We start from the raw sequence: 13243 nt of genomic DNA, 5'->3' as shown, positions 1-13243 counted from the left end.
TTGGCCTACCAAGACGTAGCTTGACTCACACAGCATTTTAACATTTTTGAGCCAGATACCATATGTAAGATGTAGAGATACCATATATAAGTCTAGAAAAGTATAACAACATGGATTTTAAAATAATTGAGGTATTGGCATACAAAGAAATGGGTTTGTTATATTTTCATACGTCTATGTCATTATACTTTGTTGTTATCTGCCTTGCCACTTCTTTCCTCTTGCTGAACCTCTTCCCTTGCAGAGCTCCTCCCCTCCCCTTGTGCTTGCATGCATGTATATTCCATTTCCCCTGTGCTCCCCTCCTTTCTGTGTGCCTCTTCCTTCTCATTCATCCTGACTTATTTGGTGTTCTAAAATATGCACACATGAACATTTATATCTAGAGTCCACATGCAAGAGAAACATGCAGTATTTGTCTTTCCTTGGTCTGACTTTTTCAGAGCGCTCCAGAAGACCAGAGAAGGCCCTGAAATGAAAGAAGACTTGTCAAAATCTAGGGTGCAAAACCTAGTTTCTTTTTATTTAAATTTTTCATATACTATATAATCACATTCTTCTCCCTCCTCCAAGCTCCTCCCAGGTCCTCCTCCACTTCCCTACCTATGAAGCTTTATTTAACCTCATTTTCTTTTCACCCCTCTCTCTCCATATGGCTCCCTCTCCTCTTTCTTCCCCCCCATGAAAAACAAACATTTAAAAAATTAAAAAAGGAAATAAAAATAAACGAAAATACTAAGAAGACCAAAAAAAAAAAAAAAAAGGCAAAACAAACACATAAAAACACAGAATTCATTTTGTGTTGGTCAACTACTCCTGGGCATGGGCCTGGTCTGAAGTGTGGTTGATGCACCATGTGACACTCCACTGGAGGAAAGCGATTTCCTTTTTCCCAGAAAATGAAGAGGGGCTTCTTGGCTAGGAGGAAGACTTTATTGTCACCACTGCCCATTCTCATGCTGAGGTTTTATTTAACTTGAACTCACTTGGTCCTACCCATACTGTCACAGTCTCTGTGAGTTCACTTGTGTATTAGCCCTATTGCGTCTAGAAGACCCTGACTTTTTTGGAGCCATCTACTACCTCTTATTTTTGCAGTTTCTTGTTCACATAGGTTCCTGAGCTTTGAAAAGAAGGATTTGATAAAGACAATTCACTTATGGTTGAATGTTCCAGAGTCTTCATGCTTTGCACATTGTTGAGGTGTAGGTATCTGTGTTAATTCCCATCTACTGCAAGAAGAATCTTCTTTGATGAGGGTTGAGAAATGCACTGATCTGTGGGTATTGCAATATGTCATTTGAAGTCATCTAACTGCTAAGTTCTTTTAGCAGAGTAAAACTAGCAGGTTTTCTTCTGGGCACTGTAACCTATCTAGTACCAGGTACTTGTCCACTTTAGTAGTGTTAAGTACTTACTAACTCACTGAACCTTACTACCTAACCTCTGTGATCACTCAGACTGAAACACAAATTAACAGCTTAAAAACTAATATCCACACATAAGAGAAAACATGGAATATTTGTTTTTTTGGGTCTTGGTTACCTCACTTTTAATGATTGATTTTAGCTCTATCCATTTACATTCAAATTTCATAGTTCATTTCTTTTTTATATCATGTTTTTATTATTTATATTTTTATTAATTAGTTTATTCACTTTGTTTCCCACCTGTAGCTCCCTCCTCCTTTCTCACCCTCCTTCCTTCTTCTCCACCCATGCCCCTCCCCCAGTCCACTGATAGGAGAGGTCTTCCTCCCTTTCCCTCTGATCCTAGTCTATTAGGTCTCATCAGGAGTGGCTGCATTATCTTCCTCTGTGTCCTGGTAAGACTGCTCCCCCCTCAGGGGGAGGTGATCAAAGAGCAGGCCAATCAGTTCATTCCAAAGATAGTCCCTGTTCCCATTACTATGGAACCCACTTTGGACACTGAACTGCCATGGGCTACATCAATGCAAGGGTTCTAGGTTATCTCCATGAATGGTCCTTGGTTGGAGTATCAGTCTCAGAAAAGACCCCTGTGCCCAGATTTTTTTGGTTCTGTTGCTCTTCTTGTGGAGCTCCTGTCCTCTCCAGGTCTTACCCACTTCTTTCATAAGTTTCCCTGTGCTCTGCCCAAAGTTTGGCTATAAGTCTCAGCATCTGCTTCGATACCCTGCAGGGTAGAGTCTTTTAGAGGCCCTCTGTGATATGCTCCTGTCCTGTTCCCTGTTTTCTCCGTCTTCTGATATCCATCCTCTTTGCCTTTCTGAATGAGGATTGAGCATCGCAGCCAGAGTCCTCCTTCTTGATTAGTTTCTTTAGGTGTACAGATTTTAGTATGTTTATCCTATATTATATGTCTATATCCACTTATGAGTGAGTATAAACCCTGTGTGTCTTTCTGCTTCTGGGATACCTCACTCAGGATGATCTTTTCCAGTTCTTACCATTTGCCTGCAAATTTCATGATTTTCTTGTTTTTAATTGCTGAGTAATATTTCATTGTGTAAATGTACCACAATTTCTGTATCCATTCCTCAACTGAGGGGCAACTAGTTGTTTCCAACTTCTGGCATTTGCAAATAAAGCTGCTACAAACATGGTTGAACAAATGTCCTTGTTGTATACTTGAGCATCTTTTGGATATATGCCTAGGAGTGGTATAGCTGGATCATTTTTTCTTAACAACAGAATAATATTCTGTTGTGTAAATGCACCACGTTTTCACTAGCCATCCACCAGCTAATGGGCATATATGCTGTTTCCAACTTCTGGTTATTATTAATAGAGCAACAGTGAATGTGGATTGAGCAAGTAACACTATAGTAGGATGGTACGGTTGGTTGGGTATCTGGCCAAGAATGATATAGGTGGATCTTGGGTAGATCTATTTCCAGCTTCCCAAGAAATCTCCACACTGATTTCCACAGACTGTTCCAATTTTTCACTCCCCCAGCCATGACTAAGTGTTCTCCTTTCTCTGTATCATCACCAGCATGTGCTGCCATTTGTTTTATTGATTTGACAATTTTTACTGGGGTAAGATGAAATTTCAAAGTAGTTTTACTTGCATTTCTATGAAGAATAAGGGTATTTATCAATTTTGAAGTGTTTCTCAGCCATTTGTGTTTCATGTTTTGAGAAACTTCTGAAAAGGATGTCAGGGAAGACCACTGGATCTGTACCAAGACCCCAGCCCTAAGGTAAAGCAGGTGGGCTCAAAGCCTGGTTTCTGAGTATACACCATAAATATACATCAAGCACCCACAGGACACTAAGTTCTTCCTTAGTGTGAGTGAGAGCAATGGGAAGGATGTAACCCAATAGCAAAGGCAGACATTTGGAAGAGAATCATGATTTCCTACAGGCATTGAAGGCAGCACCTGCCCTGCTGTTCATAGGAAAAGCACGGGCAGCCAGATGAAGGGGGCAGAGAATGAGAAGTGCATCTCAGCAGAGGCCATCAAAGGGAACGACACTGAGACCCAGACAATGGGAGAAACAGAAAAAAAAAAAAAACTGCAAAAGTCAGGGGATCTGAGCATGGATGGGCAACTCATGTGACACAGAAACATAGGAAGGTTGTGACAGACAAGATCAGGGGAAGCCCAGCCAGAAGTTGATATGGATAGGTGCCTGATTTTTTTCTCCACACAGGTTATCCTGAAGCTCAGACATTTCCTATCTCCCTCTCTATTGCTGCCACCAGCTTCTTACCTGCTGGTCTGCAAAGTTGAGTGGCCAGCAGAGGGGGAAGCTGGGAGCTCTTGCCCTGTAATTGGTACTAGCATACTCTGTGACCTCATCTGTAGTCTTTCTCTCTCTCTGTCTCTGTCTCTGTCTATGTGTGTGTGTGTAGAAAAAGAACGCTAGGGTTTTTATACAGTTCCCACATTGCTGAAGAAAAGAACAGGTATTGATCTAGTATACTTTTAAATTATTTTCCACTGTGGAGGAAAACGCAGTGACAGTAGTAGAATATCTTCCAAACAGAAGTTTGAGGTGGTGCGTGCAGCCAGCTTCCTGGGTTTCTGATGGGAATGTTTGGTACTTGCTGTTTGCATGTCTTTGTCCTGAGCTCAGTCTTCAGTGCCAGTTTGCTCAAGGCACTAACAGGACAGCACCTGACCTCCTCCTTGGAAGCCGCCTTTCTCCTCAGACACTAAGGGCCACCATCAAGCATACCCCACAGGACTATGGGACTCAGTGGAACTCAAAGGGTTGGTGGTTATGATTTCTATTCCATGGGCAAAAAGGTCTACTGACTTGCTTGATTGTGCGCTTTGGTGAGCCTTTAGTTGAGAAACCACATTCTCTATTGGAAATTGTACCTGTCCATCACATGTCAACAAGGAAAACAGATAAAGCCATGTGTGGTGACTCACTCCTGTTATCTCAGCACTCAGGCTGAGGCAGGAGGGTTGCTGTGAATTTAGGGCCAGCCTGGACTACAGAGTGAGATGCTGTCTCAAAACATAAGGAAAACACAAGGAGTCCAAAGTTGTGTCTTTAGAAATCAGATTTTTACCTGTTTTTGTTGTTGTTGTTTTGGTTTATCGAGACAGGGTTTCTCTGCATAGCCTTTGCTGTCCTGGACTCACTTCATAGACCAGGCTGACTTAAAATTCACAGAGATCCACCTGCCTTTGCCTCAGTGTTGGGATTACAGGCATGTGCCACTGTGTCCGACTTCAATTTCTATTTTTAAAAGCTGCCAAAGTAGCGTCAATTTAAAGTATAGTTCCATAATTTTAATGTATTTGTTGTTTATTCCAAGTATATAGCCTGGACTTTTACTAATACAGAAGATATTTTGGTTTAATGTAACTTGATCATTAAGAATTTACTGCCCTAAAAGTTCGGATTTCTGTGTTTATTCTTCCATTTAGGGGCTGGTCTCAGTGTCAGTGACAATGAATCCGGCCAGGGCAGCCAGGAGGGAGGTACACCGACCGACTCCCAGATTGTGGAACTCAGGAGGATTCCCATCGCCGACACCCACCTCTGAGCCTCCGGAACACGGAGCCTTTCTAAAGAGGACAATTTCCTGTTTGTCTTAGCTTTTGAACCAACTGCTGTAAACACGTACAGCCATGTAGTAGTGGTCTGTGTGTCCCACTGAATGACTAACACAGAAGTGACTGTTGTTCGGAATATACATTGACTAGTATTTGTGTGACTTAAAAGTGGACCATTGTAATAAAAGATCACCTTCCAAAAATATTAGTTGTTTCTTAGTCATACTAATGTGGCTAACATTGTTTAATGAAAATAATTATCAATAAAAAACAGTAGAATCCAGTTGGAATCATCCAGGCTCATTATTTACGAATAAATACACATGAGCTAAAAGACAGAGAGTGTGTCAGAAGACATCAGGCACCTGTCTCTTCCAGCAGGGGTTGGAAGGGATCCAAAGTCTACACTTCTCCCCAGTTACATGATTTTAGGTCCTGAAAAACCTCCTGTCTGGTGTGTGAATGATTCGACACCTGAGTGTGGATGGGGCCCTGAGATTGTGCTGGTCTTTTTCATAGCAAGATACATTTCTGCCCTCAACAAACTCAAGGTTCTGAATACTTTCCAGAATGGATGTTCTGTCCCCAGTTAAAAATAACTCCAGCGCACTCATCCACGAAACCAGGAGGAGGTTCATTCAAACAGTATAGTTTGTTTTGGAGAAAATTGTCTTGGTTTGTGATTTTTAGTCTTTCTTTGTCTTGGAATGAAAAATCAGGAAATCTCGCCCAGAACACTATTGTAGTCAAGATTATTTCATTTACTGAGTTTCCAGAAGATGTGATGGAAACAGAACAGAGTTACTCAGAAGAATGCTTGGTGACCTTTCATTTTGGAGCCCTTACATATTTTTAAAAAATAAACCTAAACATCATCCCAAAGAAGAATGTGACATTACCTAACAATTTAAGAAACTTTTCTCTCTTAATAATTTTCCTTGAAGCTACAAATAAAGCCCCACAGTGCTATATCTGGGTGTCAGGTATGGCTGTACGCTCTATGAAACCTGCACAGCATTATTTATCCTGACTGGAGTTTGTTTTGTTTTGTTTTCTTCTCAAAGCCCCCCCCCATCCTTCTTACATTGGGCTCTAATAAACAGATTGTTTTTATGAGTAGAAGGTGAAAACTCCACAACAAAATCAAGAGTATATACAGAAGAGGCCACATCTCCAGCTGACTCCCATCTCTACACTGGGTTGTCACGCCCTGCCCCCATATCTTATGGGTCTTTTGAAAATTTGTACTTTCGAATATTAAAACTGAAAATCCTTTTCCCAATTTAGATTCTAGGGAAGAGGGGGATGAAATGCAAGGCTGGATGGCGATGAGACAGGTGGGATCCTTCCATGGTAAGAGATGGAAACCGCCCATACACAACACAGGTTCTCCTGCTCAGAATGTGTTATCAAGGTGGTTTAAGCCTGAGTAGCACCTTCCACATCTCTCGGCTCTGATCACAGTTGCCTAAATACAGTGGGGACACAGATTTAGGAATGTAGCTCCCAAAGCCTTCCACCGTGTGTGTGCAGTTTTTGACAGCCTCCTGTGTTTAGCCCTAAGACTTCTCTGTGAGGGTAAGTTTCACTGACCTTCCTTATGCCTGGCTGCCAGAGCAGGTCTCCCCTGGACAGCCTGACCTGGAGCAAAGACCACTGGAGGGCCCTTCTGCTCTTCTGTTTTATTTGTTGTGGGCATGGACCCCATTTTGCCAAGTGTCCCCAGCAAAACAAAAACAGGTGAAGAACCTCATTGCCCATGAGTTATGCTCCAAGAAAGACTTAACCGACCAAAAGCTACAACACTTCCACACCTTGAATCTCTTACAGTTTTTAACTGCTCAATGGAATAAGGTACAGTTCCAATAAATGATGTCTTTTCTGATAAACTTCATTGTCCATTGACCTTATTCACACTCAGCTGTTCTCACTTACCTAGACTGAATCCCATACAATTGTTTTTATTAAAGACGTGCTTTTATGAAAATTCAGAAAATCCCAGATACCTGTAACACACAGTAGCCAGCACATACACATCAGTGAGTGCAAGGACTCTATACCCCCAGGGGTCAAGCCACATTGACAAATGAGGCGGCTACCTGAACTCCCTGCACTTGCAAAGCAGGACACACGGTTAACCTCTGCGTCATGGGCACCAGGGTGTTTCCTCATCTTCACAGCAGGACCCATGCCGTAATGCGAGCCAGAGTGTGGCTATCACTTCAGATCCTAGTGTGAATTCTTTTGGAGATGCATCACAAGCTGAGGCAGCTGGATCACCTCTACTTCTTTTTCAGTAGAGGATGAGCACATCCTATTGCATTCCCACCTGTGCAAGAGTCCCAGTTTCACTGCTAGAACCCAGAAATTGTCAATATTTCATTTTCGTTGTTTGTTAGCGTATACGCATTGTGTGTGGTGGATTTCATCATGACATTTTTATGTATGCACATAGCGATTTTGGTCATAGTCCATCGCCCTTTCTCGTCCTTCTCTCACATACGCTCTTTCCTCTTAGTAACTGCTCTGACGGGTATGGGGTGACATGTTAGTTTGCACCTCACTGGTAAGTGGTGACTAAACACTTTTATGTGCATGTTGGCTATGTTTGCTTTAGAGAACTATCTGTTTCAGTTCAAGGCCCCTTTTTAATTATGTCATTGGGGTTTGTGTTTCTGTTTTTTCCTTCTTCTTTTCTTTGTTTTGTTGCTTTTGGGGAAACAGGGTTTCTTTGTATAATCTTGGCTGTCCTGGAACTCACACTAAAGACCAGGCTGGCCTCGAACTCACAGAGATCCAGCAGCCTCTGCCTCCTGAGGGCTGGCATTAAAGGCGTGTGCCACCACACCCAGAATATGTTGTCTATTTATTTATTTTTCTTGATTTGTAGAGTTCTGCTATACCTTAAAGCTTAATCTTATTGGATACATGGTTTGCAAGTATTTCTCTCATTCTCTAGATTGCCTTTTTGACTTCATTAATAAATGAGCTAAAACAACTTCAAAAGAATAAATGCTCCATGATTCCATTTATGTGAGGCATTTAAATAGCCAAAACAGTAAAAGTCTGAGCAGGGTCTGAGGCGGGAGACATGAGGACTGGTGAATCAGTGGGCATAAGGTTTCAATAAAGATGAATAACCTTTAGCAATTTTCTGTTTATGTTTATAATAAGGAATAATGTATTTTATGCCTAAACTGTATTAATAACTTAGCCACCACAGTAAAATACATTTTTAAGGCCCTTTGTCCACTATTTACTCCATGCTAACAGAGCATGGAGAAGAAAAATCTAAATCTTATTTTAATTTTCAACCTCTTATGGGACTTCGACTGTGTCTCTTAGAGCCCCCTAGTAACCCACTACTAACCTCCTAATGAGAAACCTCACTAGACCAAAGCATTCTTAGAAGTAGAAAGTAGAAGTAGTCTTATTCTTTCTGGTGTCCCAAGAACCCCACAAACTGCCATGATCAAAACTTATGCCTAGTAAGTTATTGTTGAATCAAAAAGTAGCTCACATTATCTAAATTATCTAAATTACCAGTATCTAAATTAGAGCATCATTTTTATTCATCCTTCATATGTTGTTATAGGCACACTTTGCACCTAAAAACCCAAGTGTAGAATAAATGCCATGTCATCGTGTTACCAAATTTCTTTCTCCTTTCCTTTTCAACGATATAACTTATTAAATTATATCTGTAATTCACACTGATTTTTATTTATCCAGAGTCTTGAAAACTGCTAAAGACCTATTAAAAAACAAAAACAAAAACATGACATTCATTTTGACGTTGGCCTCGTAGTAGATATATTCATTTTCTGTTAAAACACTGAGGGGTATTTTATAAAGCAAGGAGGTTTATTTAGCTAGAAGTTGTAGATACTGAAAATACAAGATAGAATACCACCACTTTAGTCTCTTCCTAGCTGCCATCGGCATCATGGCATGGTAAATTCCATTGTTGGGAAAGTGCATGTGGAAGAGATTACACAGAGAGACAGGAAGTCAGAGAGTGATGGGGGCCAGGCTTGCTGTTTCATAACAGCTTGCTTTTTAAGAACACTTACTCAGACATAGACTCAATCCCTGCTAGGGCAGCCCTCTAATGACCTACCTGCCTTCCACTAGGTCTCACCTCTGACAGAGTTCACCACACTGAGAACCATGCTTCCAGCACATGCTCCTGTAGGGGAAAACCACAACCAAACACAAGCTTAAAACCAGAATGGTTTCTTAAGGATTGTTTGGAGAGAGGACACCAAGCCAAGGGCCAACAGGCAGCAAATGCCATTTTCCCTTCATATCTAATCACTGTTTTATAACCTGTGAGTCACCGCTAGGGAAAAATCACAGATGCACAAATCTACAAGCTTCCTACTTACCATGTGCCATGGTGAGTGGCTCCAGTGGTGTGTATGTGTCGTAACTGAATGAGCCATGCTGCCTGGACCCAAAACATCACGCTTGACCCTAGATAACAGTGAATCTACACTTATACAAAATTCACGGGAGGTTTGGCGGGGGAGCGATTCTCATGTTTATGATCAAGCAATGACCTGTTGCATGATGTTAAGAACAAACTGTTGGTTTTCATCAACAGTTCCCATATCCAGCTGCATTTACTTCCTCAAAACAATCTAAAACATTATGATCCAGAAGTCGTGATTTCTTGCCAGTGGCCAAGACAAAGACTAAAGAGGGAAGTAGGCCTCCCTTCTGGCAAAGAGAAAATATTTGGAAAAGCACCTAATTTTTTAAGTCATTTTAAATTCAGAAAAAAATAAATAAATAAAATTCTAACACAATGGAATGCTGCAGACTGTATAGCTTGTTTGCCCTTTGACTAAAGGTTAATTAAATAATCTCTATTCGTCTTTTGTTGTTCCTTTAAAAAAAAAGATTGACTTTTTTATTTAATTTTATGTACATGGGCCTTCTGCCTGCAGTTTTATTTGTGTGCCAGGAGCACGCAATGCTCATGGGGGCCAGGAGCAGACTTCACATCCCCGAGCAGGAGTTATGGATCATTTACAGCCACTGTCTGGGTGCTGGGAACCAAACTCAGGTCCTCACCCAGCACAAAAGCTGAGACCTCATCCCAGCCCCTATTCTTTCCAATCTGTCAGTTCTGTCATGTTTGCTGTAAACTGCGTTTAAGAAAAGAAAATGTACTTTTTGTCTTATAAAACTTCCCTTTAAAGGGAAGTCCATATGATGGAAAACAAAAAGTAAAAAAACAGGGTTTTTGCTTGTCATTTTCCATTCATTCTTTCTCATTTGCCCTTTTTTAAACACTATTTTAATGAAAACTTCTTAACATCACGTGGTTTTAAAATTTGTTTTTATATATGCATGAATGTACATGTTTCTTTATGTGTACCTGTGTATGTTTTTGTGTGTGCACATATGCCATGTGGGTGCAGGGGCGTGTGGAATCCCTCGGAGAAGGAGTTACAGGCACTACTAAGCAACTTGAAGTGGGCTTGAGCACCAAACTCGGTTCTCTGGAAGAGCAGCAAGCTGTCTCTCCTGTCTTCAAATCATAATTTGATGCACATCCTTCATAATGTGTGGAAAATTTGGATACTTCCTCTTTGAATTGTTTTCAACAAATACGAAGATCAAATCATCTCTCATTCGTGATCCTATATAGAGCACCCTCGTGCCTACACAACAGAGGGAGCTCTGCTAGGTGTGGCTTGGGCAGGATGAAGGAAATGCTCAAATCACAAAAGCAATTCCTGAACATAGATCAGCCCAAGGTGCTGTCTTTGAAAGGTCAAAACAGAAGATAGGTTCTTATGGGTGCTAGGACACAATGAATGGCCCTTTTGATTGACAGCTGTAAATCTCCAGTACTTTAGGAAAACTGGCCTGATTCAGAATGATTTGATTCATTCTGTTTACGGCTGGTCTTTGCTGTCTCAAGGTTAAGGGTCCAGTCCAAAGCAAAGGCCTTTTGTAATTCTTAACATTATAAACACAGATAGTATATAAGTTTCATTATATTAAGGTGAAGTGCATCTGTCTGCTTATTAGAAGGGAGAAATAGCAAGAAAGTTAAAATGGCTGATGCTTTGCCATTTTCTCCAGATCCTAAACCGCCAATTGATCAAGCCAGCTGTGGAACTGATGTTTACCCCTGTGCGAATCATAAGCTCCTGTATTAGTTACTGTTCTACTGCTATGAAGAGACACATGACCAAGGCAGCTTATAAAAGTAAGCATTTAACTGGGGCTTGCTTACAGGTTAAGAGGATTAGCCCATGGTTAACATGAGGGAAGCAGGCAGCCATGACCCCCAAGCAGTCGCTGCGAGCTGTACATCCTGATTCTCAGGCAACACAGAGAAGGGGGGTGGACCGGGCCTGGCACAGGCTTTTGAAACCTCAAAGCCCACCCCCAGTGATACCTCTCCTCTCGCAAGGCCACACCTCCTAGTCCTTCCCAAACAGCTCTTCTACTGGGGCCAAGCATTCAAATAGATGAGTGTTTTGGAGGCCACTCTCATTCAAACCACCACAGCTACTGTCGGGACAAGCAGAAGGGCAAGTACAGTCCTAAAAAAATGTCCAACGCTTGTCTAAGACTGCTAGCAACTCTGAGCATTCTGTATTCTAAAATTCTTTATTTTGTATTTATTTATTTATTTTTTTAAATTACACTTTATTCACTTTGTATCCTCCCATAAGCCCCTCCTTCTTCCCCTCCCGATCTTACCCTTCCTCCCCCTTCTTCACGCATGCCCCCCCCAAGTCCACTGATAAGGGAGGTCCTCCTCTCCTTCCTTCTGATTTTAGTCTATCAGATCTCATCAGGAGTGGCTGCATTGTCATCTTCTGTGGCCTGGTAAGGCTGCTCCCCCCTCAGGGGGAGGTGATCAAAGAGCAGGCCAATCAGATTATGTCAGAGGCAGTACCTCTTCCCATTACTATGTAACCCACTTGGACGCTGAACTGCCATGAGCTACATCTGTGCAGGGGTTCTAGGTTATCTCCATGCTTGGTACTTGGTTGGAGTATGAGTTTCTGGGAAGACCCCTGTGTTCAAATTTTCTGGTCCTGTTGCTCTCCTTGTGGGGTTCCTGTCCCCTCCAGATCTTACTATTTCTCACTTCTTTCATAAGATTCCATGCACTCTGCCCAACAGTTGGCCATAAGTCTCAGCATCTGCTTTGATAGTCTGCAGGGCAGAGGCTTTCAGAGGCCCTCTGTGGCAGGTTCCTAGGTTGTTTCCTGTTTTCTTCTTCTTCTGATGTCCATCCTCTTTGCCTTTTAGGATGGGGATTGAGCGTTTTAGTCAGGGTCCTCTCTCTTGATTAGTTTCTTTAGATGTATAGATTTTAGTAAGTTTATCCTATGTTATATGTTTATATGAGTGAGTATATACTGTGTGTGTCTTTCTGCTTCTGGGACAGCTCACTCAGGATGATCCTTTCCAGGCCCCACCATTTACCTGCAAATTTAATGATTTCCTTATTTTTCATTGCAGAGTAATACTCCATTGTATAGCTGTACCACAATTTCTGTATCCATTCTTCATTTGAGGGGCATCTGGGTTGTTTCCAGCTTCTGGCTCTTACAAATAAAGCTGCTACAACATGGTTGAGCAGATGTCCTTATTGTGTACTTGAGCCTTTTTTGGAAATTCTTTAACTTGGAGATAGTGACAAGATATGAGGACAGTTGCTGTGAGAAAGGCATTCTGAGTGCCAGTCACACTATTGTGTCTACACATACACTACACATCCATGTTCAGTGAAAGAGCCAGTTTCAAAAATTATGGTAGTAAGAGATAGAGAAAAACATCCAACATGGAACTCTGGTTACTATGCAGACACCAGGACACACACATGGTATATGCATAGATGCATATACCACACGCACTGTTTTTAAGTAGATAGAAATAAAACTAATGTTTTGAAAGGAAGCAAAGTCGTGTACATTCTTCTGGTAGCTTTGCTGCACATCCCTACTACCTCTGATCTGGAAATTTCCCTCACAGTATTCTCTCCCACATTCTTACTCTTCTATCTCACTTTAATAGCAAAATATAGATTACACATTAAATACCAGAAATTTAGAATACCATTTGATATCCAGGTCTGTTCCTGCTTCAAGAGTGGGAAATGGTTTGTATGCTTGGTCTTCTGGAATTCTCAACAGCAGTGTGAGCATGTGGAAACAGATGTGCACAAAGACATTCCTCTGCAGGTTTCTCTCTCTGTCTTTGTGCATT

General features: G+C 41.5%; 1 protein-coding gene across 1 annotated transcript in view; it reads left to right on the top strand.

Annotated features, from left to right (window-relative positions):
- Positions 1-5263, top strand: part of Adgrv1 (adhesion G protein-coupled receptor V1) — a 520333-nt gene extending 515070 nt beyond the window's left edge. The window contains exon 88 of the mRNA XM_055604066.1: positions 4871-5263. Coding sequence (XP_055460041.1) covers positions 4871-4989 — 119 coding nt within the window. The 3' untranslated portion in view covers positions 4990-5263. The remainder of the gene's footprint in view (positions 1-4870) is intronic.
- The last annotated feature ends 7980 nt before the right edge of the window (positions 5264-13243 follow it).

Source organism: Psammomys obesus, unplaced genomic scaffold, assembly GCF_907164565.1.
Source record: "Psammomys obesus unplaced genomic scaffold, mPsaObe1.curated_primary_1811, whole genome shotgun sequence".
NCBI lineage: Eukaryota > Metazoa > Chordata > Mammalia > Rodentia > Muridae > Psammomys > Psammomys obesus.
Note: the sequence above shows the minus strand (reverse complement) of the source record. Positions and strands in the feature narration are given on the sequence as shown.